The sequence below is a fragment of the Nicotiana tabacum genome, chromosome 8 (assembly GCF_000715075.1).
Source record: "Nicotiana tabacum cultivar K326 chromosome 8, ASM71507v2, whole genome shotgun sequence".
Classification (NCBI taxonomy): domain Eukaryota; kingdom Viridiplantae; phylum Streptophyta; class Magnoliopsida; order Solanales; family Solanaceae; genus Nicotiana; species Nicotiana tabacum.
Genome location: NC_134087.1, coordinates 109461787 through 109479185, shown reverse-complemented (window position 1 = coordinate 109479185; position 17399 = coordinate 109461787). Strand labels below are relative to the sequence as shown.

The 17399-nt window shown below is 42.2% G+C and overlaps 1 protein-coding gene across 1 annotated transcript; it reads right to left on the bottom strand.

Moving 5' to 3' along the window:
* Positions 1–226: 226 nt before the first annotated feature.
* On the bottom strand, positions 227–2745 carry LOC107807989 (putative protein phosphatase 2C 24). The gene is made up of 4 exons (XM_016632470.2): positions 2071–2745; positions 1343–1657; positions 1109–1214; positions 227–1001 (listed from the first exon to the last, which is right to left on the bottom strand). Exons 1-4 carry the CDS (start codon positions 2548–2550, stop codon positions 670–672), a joined length of 1233 nt encoding a protein of 410 aa, XP_016487956.1. The 5' UTR covers positions 2551–2745; the 3' UTR covers positions 227–669.
* Positions 2746–17399: the final 14654 nt, after the last annotated feature.

Sequence of the window (17399 nt, the reverse complement as noted above, 5' to 3'; positions counted from 1 at the left end):
AAGAAAAATTTTATGATTCTTCATGTATTTATGTAAACTTCCCATTTGCAAACTAGACATAATAGTTTTACTTTTGTACACATGCTCTCCTCGCTAATTTGTATCTATTTCTAATTTTAATAAATTTAAATCTTATTTCAATTCAACTATTTACTGCCCTCTGATTATTTGTGTTTAAATTAAACCACATCCTCTAAACCGCATACAAATTTTTAGAAAGTAAACATACTTCAAAACCTTGCCGAGGAAAATTTTAGCTTTTCTGCATTTGCAAACTAGACATAATAGTTTTACTTTTGTACACATGCTCTCCTCACTAATTTGCGTCTATTTTGCAAGTTGAAGATAGTAAACAACAAATCCTAACATAGTTTTACTTTTGTACACATGCTCTCCTCGCTAATTTGTGTCTATTTTTCAAGTTGAAGCTAGTAAAGAACAACAAATCCTAAAACGCTCTCTTCCTCTCCTTTGAGGAAATTACCCCCCAAAAAAAACCCAGATCATTTTCTTCCAATTTCAACTGTCTAAGAACTTATCTTAAAAAAGACACCACAAAAGAGAAACACCCCCCCCCCCTCCCCCCCAAAAAAATAAAAACCTAAAATTTGACATTAAATAAAAGATGCAAACGTAAAATGCCAAAAAAAGACGGGACTTTGACAGGCACTACGAGTTCCTCCTTAGATCAACCACGACAACGCTGACGTTGTCCGAACTCCGCCTCGCCAGGGCTAGTTTCGTCAAAAGCATAGACGCATCGGCGCAACCCTGGTCGGGATTCTCCCCGCCGGCTACATTTTCCGGCATAGACGCCGCTGCACTTGATACTGGTGCCTTCCCTTTATTCAGGCACATTCCGGCAACGCCGCATGCAGTATCGTTTGACACTACATCCCACAATCCGTCGCTTGCCAGAATTAAACAGTCATCTTCCACCGTTCGATCTGTTATTGTCACCTCTGGCTCGCATATCACATACGGCTTCAAATAATTATCACCTGCATATCATGAACAATCACGCAACTTCGGTACTCTAAACTAAGAGGAAATTAAAGCCGCCCGATATATCTACGTACTGGCTTAAAGATTCATTTTTTTCACTTACCAATGGCTCTTGACATAGCCAAAACGCCTGAAACGCGAGGGCCATCCCAATAAATTACTCTGCCACCAGCTTCTTGAATCCGGTTTAGCTCATCTGGACGATCCGGCTGCAATAAATATATATACCCATAAATTAATTAATTACTATAGTCGACAGAAAATAATCAAAGCTTCTGGCTTATCAGCACAATTTGTTTGTATATTATGGATCAGGGAAAAGAACAAAGAGAATTACCTTTTGATCGTTAGAGAGAGGGATGGCTTTGCCATTTCGGCAAAGAATAGCTCTAGAATCGCCACAATTGGCAACGATAATCTTATCGGCCGTAACGACAGCAACTACCGCCGTTGAACCGACGGCGTCACATTCCGGCGTTTGAAGCTCGCACCGACACGTCGCACGAATCATGCTCTTGTTCCATGCAATTACTTCCTTGTCCATACGATCGAAGCTTCGGTCCATTGCAAGCTCCCACTGGTCATTTCCTTCGTTATTTTCCAACTCTTCTTTCACCAGCTCGTGTAATCGCTCTTCACACTTCGTCGCCACCTGCAAAATCACATCATTAGAATTCAACTTTTATATACTCACAAAAGAATTTTTACACTATAATTCCGCAAGATTTAAGAACAAGTAAATAACCTGCAGGAAAAAAAGTCCATTGACATGCTACAACTAGAGGCATATATACATATAAATTTGAAACCAACGTTTTCAACACCAAATTACAAACCAATATTAAATTATGAACTCTTAATTTTAGAAGTGTAACATGTCCACTGGTTAAAATTTAAAGATTGAATCCATCGAGTTTAAATTTTGTACCGATCTATGATATCAACTTTTTTTTTTTTATATGTTAGTACATACTAAAAGTTAAACCATAATAAAGATAGCACATTTGATAACCTTCGGAAACTTCATAGTAAAAAGGAAGTTGAGAATTTAGGTTGTTAACGTACATGAGAACATCCATGACCATCATATACGGCAAAGTAATGCAATTCTCCACTGTTTTCCTGTTTCATTTGGCAAAAAGATGGATGAATCGCCACCGCATCTTCCATATCTCTCCTCCGTCCGCAAACAGAGGTGAACCCGAATTTTGGACTCACCACCGACTGAACAAGAAGAGTCAAATTATTCAAAGGACTTAAAATTGGAGCCAAAACAATAGTTGGCGGTGCCCCTAATTTCACTTGGTCTTCATCGTCGGTGCTAGAATTGTGTACAGCGTTATCACAGAATCTTGAAACAGAGGTGGAATAAAGCTTTAATTTTGGACGTTTAATTATTTCGTTCTCTGTTTCTGGTGGAGTTACGCCGGCAATAAATTTTACCTTGCGGAGCTCCATTCTCCTCCGGCTCGCCGTTTGTGAACGTGACTCGCACGGCGGCGATGCCTCGGTTTCAGTCACTACTCCAGAGCAGACCTCTGCCATTCACTTCTATAACAACCCTTTAAATATTGCTTCACTTTCACAAGTTATATAAAGTGTCAATCTAAAGAAGCCGCCTTCAATTTCAGGAATCCAATCCAGAAAGTTACGAACAAATTACCACGACCAATAAGCAGAGAAAGCGAAGAAATGAATGAAACGAGAGAGAAGTGAATAGAAAACAGAAATCAATTTGCCAAGACAAGAAGACCCCTTACACGCGACGTATCTAATAAATAAAATCTAGTACAGTATTTGATTCGTGTGACTCGACGTGGCACTATTTTAGACTTTTTAAACAAAATAAATATCTTTAAAATATTATTTTCTATATCTATTAAATTTTAATTTATCTTACAAAAATAACATAAAATGTTTAATACCATAATATTACTAGGATCATAATCCTTAAATTATAATTAGGATAAATAGTTCTACCTAGCTTCTATATGTAATTGATAATCTCACAATTGTAGTATAAAATTGATCCTAGTTTTAACTACTACCATCAATTAAATACAGATAAATTGAAAGGAAGAGGTCATTAATTAATATTATTAATATTAATTGATGTTGTTTGTTCTGACAAACGGTTCTTGTGGTACCACTGCATTAGGTTGTTTGTACGTAGATAGAATGTATTAGGCAGTGACACATGATTACTATGAAGAATTCATGTTTTAAGTGCATGCCCGCCTAAACCAAGGAATTTGTGCCGCATGTGTCCCCTAACAATTACACTTATCGTTTCAAATGTAACACGTGTACTTGAAAGCCTACTAAAAAAGCAGTCTAAGCATAAGCCAACACGAAATGTGGCATGATGCTTTCCGACACGTTACTGAATTTTCAAAGACTAGTGTGTAGTGTTGTCAGCCTCACTTTGTTATGACCTAACCTTTTATCAAATGTTAATTTGATTAATAAAGTAAAGTAAGTTAAATTTTCATTTACATCACAATATTGAAATCGTATTTTACTTGTTTTATTTTTTATTATTACGATGCATGGTTGAACAAATATCGCGAGAAAGCACCTTTAGAACCTTGTTTCATTTTTTTTATTTTTCAGACGAACTAGCAGAAAGAGTAAGGAGTATAAAAATGAAAGAAGGAAATTTCTTTAGAGAAAACGTATCACATTTTGGAAATAAGAGACACGTGTATGCGTAAGAAATGAGTAATTGAAGTCTTTTGGTCCTCTTTCTGTAAAGATAGCAGGTTGCGACGTTGACGGGTGGGACGAGCTGTCTCCTTGACACTCGCGCTCGCCAAATTTGAAGATACTCCCAACATTTTTGAAGGTTTCTTACCTTTTTTTCTCGAGGATATAGATTTTGGGTTCATCAAGATATATGAAAAGAAATTATAATAATTTTTTAATCTTAAAATTGTATGGTTATTAGCTCACTTCGTTAATCTACACTCATCTTTGAAAATTTAAACCATTACTATATTAATTGTATATACTATATTAGTTTACTAAGTATTACTTATATATTTTGTAAAATATCTAACTGAGAAAGTGTTATTGTTCCACGGACTTTAGTGCAACAAACCCGAAATTTGCTCTGCTGAAACAACGCAAAACCGTCCACGTATCCATTATTCCTGCTGGCGAGCAATTCCGCTCTTTCTTTTCTGCTGATCAGTATGAAGTTGCATTTTGATAGTGACACCCCATCCGATATATTGCCACGTTTCTCATTCCGACAATCCACTGTCGATTCAGCATCAGTTCTTTCTCTCATATTATTAATTTTTCACAACTTTACTACTATAGTAATTGTAATGACCCCTTTCGTTCAGTTACAGCAACCCCTGAATTCCAAGATAATAGTACTGCTAGTTGTTTGACTAAAAGATATTAAAATTTTTTTGATTAAATTAATTAGTGAAAATCAAGAGGTAAATTTCAGTTAAATATAATAAAATTTAGATTAAATGATGTAAGAAATGAATAAGATGACAATGGTTCCTAGTATGATGAAATCAAATGATTAAGCGCGAATATGATAACTTTAAATGTAGAAAAATATTATAATGAATGCGATTAGCCAAGATAAAAGGTGATGTATGGATCTCATAACTGTAGTAAGTAAAGTTGTCTTTTTTGTATTCACTTTCCCCCTCTACAAAAATGTTACTGCAGACGTCGTATGTTCGCTAACCACTATCGGTCGTCATTATAATGACAAAGGGACGCTACATCGTAAGGACCTCGTTCATCGTCGTACTCAGTAGTGGCCATGGTCGTCCAAATTTGGACCTATACAGTTAGTCCCTTCGCTTGTCGAGGTTGCGGCCCGGTGCGTCCTTGATAAGCGGACATCGCCTATACCTGTGGAGAAATTTGGCTTGCGAATCGTGACGGTTTGGCCAACAACGGAAGAGTAGTGCGCTTCACAATACCCTGGGTGGTGTGTCCTATTGGAAAATGACGTCACTTCCACATGCGTCATCATTACGCGACTTCCCAAGACAGAGACTGATGGTTTGTCGCTTCGGTTTTGGTGCCATTGGCAGCCTTCCGCTTCGATTCTGGCGCTATCCAACTCTATAAATAGGTGAAGAGTTTGTTTTTTCAAAATCTCTTGGCCATTTCTTCTTTGGTTATTCCTTCTTATATCTTCAGCTTTTGCTTTTGCGATTTCTTTACTTCCTCTCTTCCGTTCACCGTTCTTGACTTTTCTTTTTTTTGTTTCATTAACACATCTTTTGCCATAGACATGCCTTGAACACATCGGTCACGTGAGGGTGTTTCTGACGCCACCCGTTATCTATGGCGCTTTCTTCTGGTGGTGAGGACATAACGGTGGAGGAAGGGGACGGTTTTCCCACTGTGGATGAGTTACTGCTGAGACACCCCATGTCTCGAAATTGAGCAGGCCCATATAGATGCCCTCCGTACTAAGTACAACATTCCCCCTCATGTCAAGATGGTTCCGGCGGGGAGGGACTTCGTGGAGGTCCATAGACCAGGGTATTGTGCTTTTTATGAATACCCCTTTGTGATAGGTCACTCCTTCCCCCTTCTCCCGTTAGCAGAAGAATTCTGTCGATTTTATCAGGTTTGCCCGGCGCAGCTTTCTCCATACACGTGCAAAATAATTTTGGTTTTGACAAAATACGCAGAGTTGGCGGGGTGCGAAGTTAACATTCACCACCTCTTGCACTTGTTTTCCCCAAGTTTTCACAGGGGTACTATGGTACATTTGATGCACCGTGGGACCAAAGGGCTGGTGGTCAGAACTGACGACTGGGTGAGTCGTAAATTTTGGCATAAGTATTTCTTTGTCAGAACTGAACACATTATGTCGGACCCCGCTGGATTCCCTGAGCGGTGGAATGATAATTGTAGGTGTCGTAACCTGTTTACTCTCTCTTTTTTTGTTCAACTTAGTATTTATTTGTGGCTTTCTTTTGCAGCTGTGGGGCGTACCCAGTCCCATCGTCGGTATAAGGGACTGGGTAGCCCGTTTACTGCTTCACGTAGTGGAGACTCGAGACTGGACCACTTTTGTGAAACGTTTTGGGCCGAAGGTCTCATCTGGTAAGTGTTTTACTCTGTACCGCTCTTCGGCTGTTTGCCATTGTCTATTGATACGACTCTTTGCGATGATAGGTCGTGGAGCTTCTAGGAGGGAGCCCTAGTCCCTATATTTCGCCAGGCTATCGCCTCGATGGGAATGCAATTTAATTTGGAGGAGTCCGTCCGAGAGGGTCGTGCTCAGCCGGTACAGGTGAGAGACTACTCTCGGGATATGGTTGTAAGGGAAGAGATCTCCTCTTTTCCGGTCTATCACCTCGTGGATGAGTCCTCTAATGGGGACGAACCTTTGTTAAGAAAAAAAGAGGAAGGTAGAGCTCGAGAAAGGCGTGGCCGTTGATACTGGTAAGAGTGGGACGAGTGCGTCGGAGATGGCACTTGTGCCTGCGTTTATGGCGGACGCCATCTTGGCGGGGTGGTCTCCCCAAACAAAAGGAGTATACCAAGGAAGGGGGTCTTTGTGCTCCGCTGAGGGTGGCTCATCATCTACTGTCAGAGGGGGCTTACGCTCCGAGGGCGACGACTCGGGTTCGAACGTCGACCTAGGGGACGTTCGCGAATATTTAGAGCTTCACACTCGCGTAGAGGTCAGAACGGAGGGTTCTGATCGTCACATAGTCGTCCCTGGGGACTACGGCTTATTGTCGAACTGTGATCAGGTGGCGTCCGTTTTTCCCCTTTATGTGTTGCTCTTGAGAGCGAGGCACTTAGAGCGACGAGTGATGCAGAGTTGTCACGGAGCGTTTCCGGCATGGCTCTACGGGTAAGTGCCTCTCTTTTCTTTTCGTCGTTGGATCTGTTTTACTATTCGTGGCCCATCTTTTTGTTTTAACTTTGTTTTTCATACTAGACCCTCATCATGGAGATCGAGCGTGAGCGTCGGGAAAGGAGGAGGACGACCGTTTATGGGAAGATGTCCTCTAAGTATCAAGAATACCATACCAAGCATCGTGCGATGGCCGGCATCTTCACTCAGGATCGCAACTTTCAGTTGTTCAGCGATGGGATTAAGCAGAGGGTGGATCAATTGGCGCGTAAGGTCAAAGAATTGAAAGAGCAAGACGAGGACCTTATGAAGGCCATTGCCCATTATAGTGAGCTTGAGGCGGCCCTTAAGGTCAGGGAAGATGAGCTTGAGCTAAATAAGGGAGTGAGGGCCAAAAATATCACGCCCCGAACCTGGGGGGTGTGTGGCTGGCACCCGGTGCCATAGCGGCCCGAGCGAACCACTCTGTAACTCATTCATTCCTTTTTATAACTATCATGGGCTAGCATGGTTACAACTTGTAATGTAAAATTGTAAGTGGACAAATGTTATATCAATGAACGATCGTTCATAAAACATGAATACATATGGGCCGTCAAGGCCTCTGACATATTGTACATAGTAACCATGTGTCTACAAAGCCTCTAAGATTATTTGACATAAAATGGGATAGAGTACCGGCCTACCCATAAGTCTGTAGCAAAACTCTGACATGTGCCTCATAGACTCGGTTGATTATCTATACCTGCAGGCATGAATGCAGCGTCCCCAACAAAAAGACGTCAGTACGAATAAAGTACTGAGTATGTAAGACATGTAAATAAGTATATAAAGGACATAGAAGAAAACGTGGAGTAAATGACTCAGCCTGTAAATCTGGATGGCTCTGTAAATCAAAATCATGAAATATCTTTAATATATGTAGATTGTAAACTTACAGGGTCTCATAATAATAATGTCTTAAACCCTCTATAACCTCCTAATAGACATAATCCCTTCGAACTCATGTGGATTTACTACGGCACATCCTTATGCTAAGATATGAGATGTCACATCCTTCCCCCCTTTAGAAATATTCGTCCTAGAATGTTAACTCTTTGAGACTTTCAAAACACTCACTAGGGTCTCCTCTATATACTAAAAAACCAAACCTCTATCTGAGCTCTGGACTATTTACAACCTTGTTTACTTGAGTACCTTGTATCTTCTTCACCTTTACATTACTTACCTTTCAATATTGCATAGTATCTTCTATTTTGTTTTCATAACTTCCCTTCCACATTACGTAGTGGCCCGAGCGAACCACTTTATAACTCATTCATTCCTTTTTATAACTATCATGGGCTAGCATGGCCACAACTCGTAATGTAAAATTGTAAATGGGCAAATGTTATATCAATGAACCATCGTTCAAAAAACATAAATACATATGGGTCGTCAAGGCCTCTGACATACTGTACATAGTAACCCTGTGTCTACAAAGTCTCTAAGATTATGTGACGACCCAAAGAGTCATCACCTATTTTCTTACCCATTCCGTGCTTCCGAGGCCTTAGAAACCTCATTTTTAGTCGCCTCGATTTGTGTGCACAGTCTAGGCGCGTAGCCGGAAAGCTTAAATATGAAATTCTGTGAAAAATGCTAAATTTTGGTGTTAAAATGAATAAATTTGACTCCGATCAATATTTTGGGTAATCGGACCCGTGATTTGATGGCCCCGGAGGGTCCGTAGGAAAATATGGGACTTGGGCGTATGCCCGGAATCCAATTCCGAGGTCCCAAGCCTGAGAAATAAATTTTTGAGTAAAATTGTTTTTCTGAAATTATTAAGGAAAATTGAAATGAAAAATTGATTAGCACGTGTTGGTATCGGGCCCGTATTTTGGTTCCGGCGCCCGGTGCAGGTCTTATATGTGATTTAAGATATTTTTGTAAAGTTTGGTTGAAATCGGACTTCGTTTGACATGTTTCGGAGTTAAAACTCTAAATTTGAAAGTTTATGAAGTTTGAAGAAAAACTAGTGATTTTGAGGTTTGATTCATTGTTTTTGATGTTATTTTGGCGATTTGATCACACAGTTAAGTTCGTAGAATGTTGTTGAGTTAGTACATGTATTTGTCTAGGAACCCCGAGGGCTCGGGAGTGTTTCGGAGTGGTTTCAAACTTAGAAAAAATTGCAGATTTGCTTCAGCTGTTGCAGACCCAGTTTCTTCTACGCGTTCGCATTGTTCCTCTCGCGTTCGCGATTCTCTAATTTTTCCTCCTTCGCGTTCGCGTCCCTGCACTCGCGTTCGCGTAGGGTTATTTGACTCTGAGGGCTGAGTCTCCTTTTCTTCATCGCGTTCACGTAAGCCTACTCGCGTTCGCATAGCTTTGCAGGATTTCCTCTTCGCGTTCGCGTGCCTCTATCCGCGTTCGCATAGACCAATTTCAGGCCTCACCATTTTACTCTCCGCATTCGCGTGCCTCCTTCCGCGAACGCGAGGGTCTGTTAAGCCCTACCCTTAGAGAACGCGACCAGCCTGTCGCGAACGCGAAGGGCAATTTCGCCTAGTTATATTTTTAATTTTCAGAAATAGTAGCTGCGGGATTTCATTAAGTTTTCACGAACTCCTTCTTCTCCAAGGTACTTAGGCGTCCATTGAAGCTATCCTTCACCAAAGACTTCATGGGTTAGTAATCCTTGCTTGTTTCCTTCCATTTTCTTCAACATCTCATGAATTCCTAAGCCTAAAACATGTAATTTAGGGTAGAAAATTGGGGATTTGGGTAGAGTTAGGGCTTTTTGATTTTTTCTTGATTTAGACCTCGTTTTGGGATCAAATTTGAAAATAAATTATATATTCGGGCTCGTGGGTGAATGAGAGATATGAATATGGTCCGAACCTCGCGTTCTGACCAAGCGGGCCCGAGGTCGATTTTTGGAATTTTGGGAAGAAAGCTTGGAAATCTATAATTAGGCATTGGGTTTGATTTGTTTAAACATATATTGATATTATGAAGTCATTATTGTATATATTTGATTGAGTTGGAGCCGAATTCGAGAGGGAAAGCGGTTGTTGTGGATTGATTTAGCCGTGGAAGTTTGAGTAAGTGTTTGGTCTAACCTTAGCTTGAGGGAAGTTGAGTCTTATTTGCTACTTGCTAATTGTCGAGTTCGATGTATAGGCATGGTGACGAATATCTATACATTGGAGTCTAGCATGACCGTGAGTCTTTATATTGCGAATATTCTTATTTTGTTGTAACTTCCATGCTTAATTGATGATTTTTATATGTTGTAAAGGGCATGTGAAAGGTATTGTGATCTTTAAACTTCGAGGAGCATTGTCTCGAGTTGTAATACAAATTGTGAAGGAATATAAGATAAATGGACCCTTTGGAGCATTGGCTCAAGTGGTAAAGTGAATTATAAAGTAAGAAATGAAAGAAAGAGAAAGAGTTACTGATTTATTCCCTTGCCGGGATGTTTTGTTGTTTTGTTGATCTTCTCCCTTGCCGGGATATTGAATTTATTGATATTGTTCCCTTGCCGGGATGTTTTGTTGTTTTGTTGATCTTCTCCCTTGCCGGGATATTGAATTTATTGATATTGTTCCCTTGCCGGGATTTAACTGTTTAATTGTATTCCTTTGTCGGAATTTCTATCATTATTTGTTTACTTCCTTGTCCCTTATTTGTGATTGTTGTTTGGGCGAGGAAAAGTGATAAAGCACGAAGGGTGATGCCGTGTCATATGATGTACCATTCCGTCCTGATATTCATTGACTATATTGTGAGGAAAAAGAGTAAAAGCACGAAGGGTGATGCCGTGCATATGATTATTGACATGATTGATTTGGTGAGGACGAGAGTAAAAGCACGAAGGGTGATACCGTGCAAGTTTGTGATTCTTTTTGATTCTTGTTGGTATTCTGGTTTCGTTGCTTCTTTCTTTATTTGAGGTTCCCTATTTGAAACTGTTATCTCCCCACATCATGTTTCCCTTTCCTTTATTGACTGGTTACTTGCGTATCCCTGCTTTACTTTCCACTGTATATTATATATTTGAACTGCACAAGTTTATTTGGTAGTCTGGTCCTAGCCTCGTCACTACTTCGCCGAGGTTAGGCTGGGCACTTACCAGCACATGGGGCCGGTTGTGCTGATACTACACGCTACACTATATTTGCACAGATCCAGGTTTTTGGACAGCAGCAGCAGTAGCGCGGGAGCCAGCCTTCAGTCCAGCGAGACACCGAGGTAGCCTTGCAGGCGTCCGCAGGCCCGGCGTTTCCTCTATCTTTATTTCAGTCTGTTATCTCTTTGTACTCGAGACAAACAATTTATGTTTTCTTTCAAACGGCTGTATTTATCACTCTTAGTAGTTCGTGAGTATGTGACACCAGTTCTTGGGTAGAGAGATATGTTATTTCCGCGTTTTGTTCAGTTTCTCTTAAATTTAAGTCTTTCTCTTAATTATTAAATTTCATTGTTTTCATGTTGTTGTTAATATTTGTTAAAAGAAGTAAACTGTTAAATGAAAAGGTAATTAGGGGTTGGCTTGCCTAGCACTCAATAGTAGGCGCCATCACTACTCCCGAGGGTGGAAAATCCAGGTCGTGACAAGTTGGTATTAGAGCTCTAGGTTACATAGGTCTCACAACTCACGGACAAGCTTAGTAGAGTCTGAGGGATCGGTACGAAAACGTCTGTATTTATCCCCTAGAGGCCACAGAGTTAGGAAAATTTCACATTTGTTCCTTCTTGTCGTACGGATTGGTTCCTCAAATGCTAATTGAATTTCTACTATGTTCTTTAGCAGATGGCGAGAACACGCGCTTCCTCATCTACCGCTCATCAGCCCGAGCCCCCAGCAGCAGCTCCTACTAGGGGCAGAGGCCGAGGCCGTGTTAGAGGCCGAGGTAGGGGTAGAGCTCAGCCCCACGCAACAGCACCAGTGGCGGAGCCTCAGGTTGATTTTGAGGAGGAGTTTCCAGCCTCAGCAGTTCCGGTGGGCCCAGCTTAGGTCCCAGAGGGGTTCATTGCCACCCCAGTTCTTCAGGACGCTCTGGTCCGATTGGTAGGCCTCATGGAGAGTGTCACCCGAGCACCAGCCACTTCTCAGGCTGGAGGAGAGGCTCACACTTCTGTTACGCGCACTCTAGAGCAGGTAGCTCCCCAGGTTTAGATTCCAGCAGTTCAACCAGTTGTGGCGGTTTAGCCGGGTGTAGTAGCTTAGACCGACGATGGAGCAGCTATGTCCGCCGATGCTTTGTGGAGGCTAGATAGGTTCACCAAGCTCTTCACTTCTACATTCAGCGGTGCATCTACTGAGGATCCCCAAGATTATCTGGATAGTTGTCACGAGGTTCTTTTGAACATGGGGATCATTGAGACCAATGGAGTTGATTTTGCTAACTTTTGGCTGTCTGGATCCGCCAAGACTTGGTGGAGGGATTATTGCTTAGCTAGACTAGCCGGTTCGCCTTCTTTGACATGGGAGCAGTTTTCAGTGTTGTTTCTAGAGAAGTTTCTTCCCCTGACTCAGCGAGAGGCCTTTCGAAGGCAGTTTGAGCGCCTTCAGCAGGGTTCCATGACGGTCACTCAGTATGAGACCAGGTTTATTGATCTAGCCCGCCATGCTCTTGTCATACTTCCCACCGAGAGAGAGAGAGGGCGATGAGGTTTATTGATGGTCTTATTCAACCGATTCGTCTTAAGATGGCCAAGGAGGCCGGGAGTGAGATCACATTTCAGGAGGTGGCCAATGTGGTCCGCAGAGTTGAGATGGTTCTGTCATAGGGAGGTGGTCATGGGTCGGATAAGAGGCCCCATCATTCAGGCAGATTCAGTGGTACCTCGTCTGGAGGTAGAGATTCATATGGTAGAGGCCATCCTCCTAGGCCCTTTCAGTCAGCTCTCCAGGTCTCCCATGGCACTTCAGGTGGTCGTGGTTATCAGACGCATTATTCTGATCAGCAGCCTTACAATGCACTACTAGCTCCCATCAGTGCATCGCCGCTTCAGAGTTTCCGAGGTGGTCATTCAAGTCGATAGGGCTAGCAGCTTCAGTAGTTGAGGGCTTGTTACACTTGTGGTCATCCTGGTCACATTGCCAGGTTTTGCCCTCGAGCACTAGGTAGCTCTCAACATCAGGGTTCTCGTGCTATGGTACAGGCACCAGGTGTTCCACAGCCTGCCCAGCCAGTTAGAGGTGGGGGTAGAGGTGCTAGAGGTGGAGGTAGAGGTCCTAGAGGTGGAGCTCAGGCCACCAGAGGTGGAGGCCAGCCAGCAGCAGGCCATCCCAGAGAGGTAGTTCAGGGTAGTGGGGCACATCCCCGATGGTACGCCCTTCTAGCTAGACCCGAGGCTGAGGCTTCAGATGCAGTCATTACAGGTACTATTCTAGTTTGTGATAGAGATGCTTCAGTTCTATTTGATCTAGGGTCTACGTATTCGTATGTGTCCTCTTATTTTGCACCGTACTTGGTCATGCCTAGTGATCCACTGAGTATTCCTGTTTATGTGTCTACACCGGTGGGTGATTCTATTGTGGTCGATCGAGTTCATCGTTCCTGTATTGTGGTGATTGGGAGTCTTGAGACCCGTGTTGATTTGTTTCTGTTAGACATGGTCGACTTCGATGCTATATTGGGGATGGACTGGTTATCCCCGTACCATGCCATCTTGGACTGTCATGCCAAGACTATGACCTTAGCCTTACTGAATTTGCCCCATTTAGAGTGGAGAGGGACTCCTCGTTATTCTACCCGCAGTTTTATTTCGTATGTGAAGGCTCGGCGTATGATCGAGAAGGGGTGTTTGGCTTATTTGGCTTATGTTCGTGATTCCAGTGCTGAGGTCCCCTCTATTAATTCTATGCTTGTGGTTCGCGAGTTTCCTGAGGTTTTTCCTTCAGACCTGCCAGGTATGCCACCTGACAGGGATATTGACTTCTGTATTGATTTGGCTCCGGGCACTCAGCCCATTTCTATTCCGCCGTATCGCATGGCCCCGCCAGAGTTGAAAGAGTTAAAGGAGTAGTTGCAGGATTTGTTTGACAAGGGTTTCATTAGACCCAACATTTCTCCTTGGGGTGAGTCGGTGTTGTTTGTGAAGAAAAAGGATGGTTCGATGAGAATGTGCATTGATTACCAGCAATTGAACAAGGTTACAATCAAGAATAAGTATCCACTCCAGAGGATTGATGATTTGTTCGATCAGCTTCAGGGTGCTAAGGTATTTTTAAAGATAGAATTGAGATCTGGCTACCATCAGTTGAGGATTAGGGCATCTGATGTCCCTAAGACAACTTTTTGCACTCGGTATAGGCATTACGAGTTCTTGGTCATGTCATTTGGGTTGACAAATGCCCCAACAGCTTTTATGGATTTGATGAACCGAGTGCTCAGGCCTTATTTGGACTCGTTCATGATAGTTTTCATTGATGATATATTGATATACTCCCGCAGCCAGGAGGAGCACGAGCAGCATCTCAGAGTGGTTCTTTAGACTCTGAAGGATGGTCAGCTATATGCAAAATTCTCGAAGTGTGAGTTCTGGCTGAGTTCAGTTGCATTCCTGGGTCATGTCGTATCAGCAACGGGTATTCGGGTTGATCCAAAGGAGATTGAGGTAGTCAAGAACTGGCCTAGACCAGCATCCTCTACAGAGATTCGAAGTTTCTTGGGATTGGCAGGCTACTATTGTCGGTTCGTGGAGGGGTTTTCATCTATTGCAGCCCCGATGACCAGGTTGACTCATAAGGGGCCCAGTTTGGGTGGTTGGATGAGTGCGAGGCGAGCTTTTAGAAGCTCAAGACAGCTCTGACTACGGCACCGGTGCTGGTTTTGCCCACAGGTTCAGGGCCTTATACAGTTTATTGTGATGCATCTCGTATCGGGCTTGGTGCAATGTTAATGCAGGATGGCAAGGTCATTACCTATGCTTCGCGAAAGTTGAAGATTCACGAGAAGAACTATCCGGTTCATAATTTGGAGTTAGCAGCCATTGTGCATGCGTTGAAGATTTGGAGGCATTATCTATATGGCGTGTCGTGTGAGGTGTTCACGGATCATGAGAGTCTTCAGTATTTGTTCGAGCAAAAGGAGTTGAATTTGAGGTAGAGGATGTGGTTGGAGTTGTTTAAAGATTATGATATCACTATCTTATATCACCCGGGAAAGGCCAATGTGGTGGCTGATGCTTTGAGTAGGAAGTCAGCCAGTATGGGCAGTCTTGCTTATATTCCGGTCAGTCAGAGGCCGCTTGCTTTGGACATTCAGGCTTTGGCCAATCGATTTGTGAGGTTGGATATTTCTGAGCCTAGTCAGATATTAGCTTGCACGGTCGCTAGTTCTTCATTATTGGAGCGTATCCGTGATCGGCAGTTTAATGATCCACATTTATGTGTCCTTAGAGACACGGTGCAGCGAGGAGGTGCCAAGAAGGTCACATTAGATGCTGATGGAGTTTTGAGATTACAGGGGCAAGTTTGCGGGCCTAATATTGATGGGCTTCGAGAGTTGATTTAGAGGAATCCTATAGTTCCCGGTACTCTATTCATCCGGGCACCGCAAAGATGTATCAAGACTTGCGGCAGCATTATCGGTGGAGAAGAATGAAGAAGGATATCGTTGCATATGTGGCTCGATGTTTGAATTGTCAACAGGTTAAGTGCGAGCATCAGAGGCCTGGTGGTTTGTTCTAGAAGATTGAGATTCCTGAGTGGAAGTGGGAGCGTATCACTATGGATTTCGTTGTTGGACTCCCACAGACTCAGAGGAAGTTCGATGCAGTGTGGGTTATTGTTGATAGGCTGACCAAGTCAGCACATTTCATTCCTGTGGCAGTCTCCTATTCTTCGGAGAAGTTAGCTGAGATCTATATCCGGGAGATTGTTCGTCTTTATGGTGTGCCCATGTCTATCATTTCGGATCGAGGTACGCAGTTTACCTCGCATTTTTGGAGAACAGTTCAGCGAGAGTTGGGTACCCAGGTTGAGTTGAGTATAGCATTTCATCTTCAGACGGACGGGCAGTACGAGCGAACTATTCAGATATTGGAGGATATGTTCTGAGCTTGTGTTATTGACTTTGGAGGCTTGTGGGATCAGTTTTTGCCTTTAGCAAAGTTTTCCAATAACAACAGTTACCAGTCGAGTATTCAGATGGCTCCTTATGAGGCTTTATATGGTAGGCGGTGTCGGTCTCCGGTTGGATGGTTTGAGCCAGGAGAGGCTCGGTTGTTGGGTACAGATCTGGTTCAGGAGGCCTTAGACAAGGTCAGGATTATTCAGGATAGGCTTCGTACAGCTCAGTCTAGGCAAAGAAGTTATGTAGACTGCAAGGTTCGAGATGTGGCTTTTATGGTTGGTGAGCGGGTATTGCTCCGAGTGTCACCTATGAAGGGCGTGATGAGATTTGGGAAGAAGGGAAAACTTAGCCCTATGTTCATTGGCCCGTTTGAGATTCTTGATCGAGTGGGAGAGGTGGCTTATAGACTTGCATTGCCGCCTAAATTATCGGTCGTGCATCCAGTTTTTCATGTGTCCATGCTTTGGAGGTATCACGGCGATCCAGCCCACGTGTTAGATTTCAACTGTAAACCCCATATTTTCGCACATGAAAATATGCCATAAATAAATTAATGAGAACCTGGAAATGAGATGTCACGTCCCGTTGTATTACATTACGGTGATGTCACATTTTGCAGTATTAAGTTACAACGATATTGCACCCTGAAGTATTGTACGTTAAAATTTTGTTTTCAGTTAACCGATGTAAGACTCGGGGATGAGATCATCTTGACGTTAACGTACTTACGCTATTTATATCAAGCAATAAATAAGTGTTATGAAGAATAAGAGGGTACACGGATTAAAGAAAACGAGTTTCATTGAAAGTAGTCAATTTGGAATAAAATACGGGTCGAACGATAATGCCCGATAATTATGAACTAGTACCATGCAAGGTACCATATGACCACGGTAATATATATATAAAAAAATATATATGAAATATTTTAAAAATAAATAGAACTTTAAGTAATTTGTGGTAATTTTTAAATTATGCGAGTAATTGATTAATTACCGAGTAACAGGACATTACCCGGTTAAATAATAAGTGGATAAGCAAATTAATAAACTAACCCCCAAACGTGGCAAGAAGCCACAAATCTTAGGAATGACTAAGCATAGGTGGCTATCTAGGACTAATTTAATAATGACTTAAAAGACTAAGTCTTTCTTTAGTAAAATCTCATCCAAAACCTGTTCTTAGCCTCATTTAAGTGTCTTGGCTTCATTTTCATTGTTTTGGCAATATAATCAAGAACATTTGAAGCAGAACAAATTTCAAATTCAACCAAACTTCAGAAACGTTCCTCTCACGATTTCAAGGAAAACCAAAAACGTGATTTCGTTCCAAAACTTTTGGGAAACCAGAAACAATTTTTGTCCGTGAATTTCTAAGGAGCAGGGGCCAATTTCATTTAATCAATGAATGTTTTCCAACGAAATATTATACGGAGTTTTTCCTACTCCAGGTATGTTAAG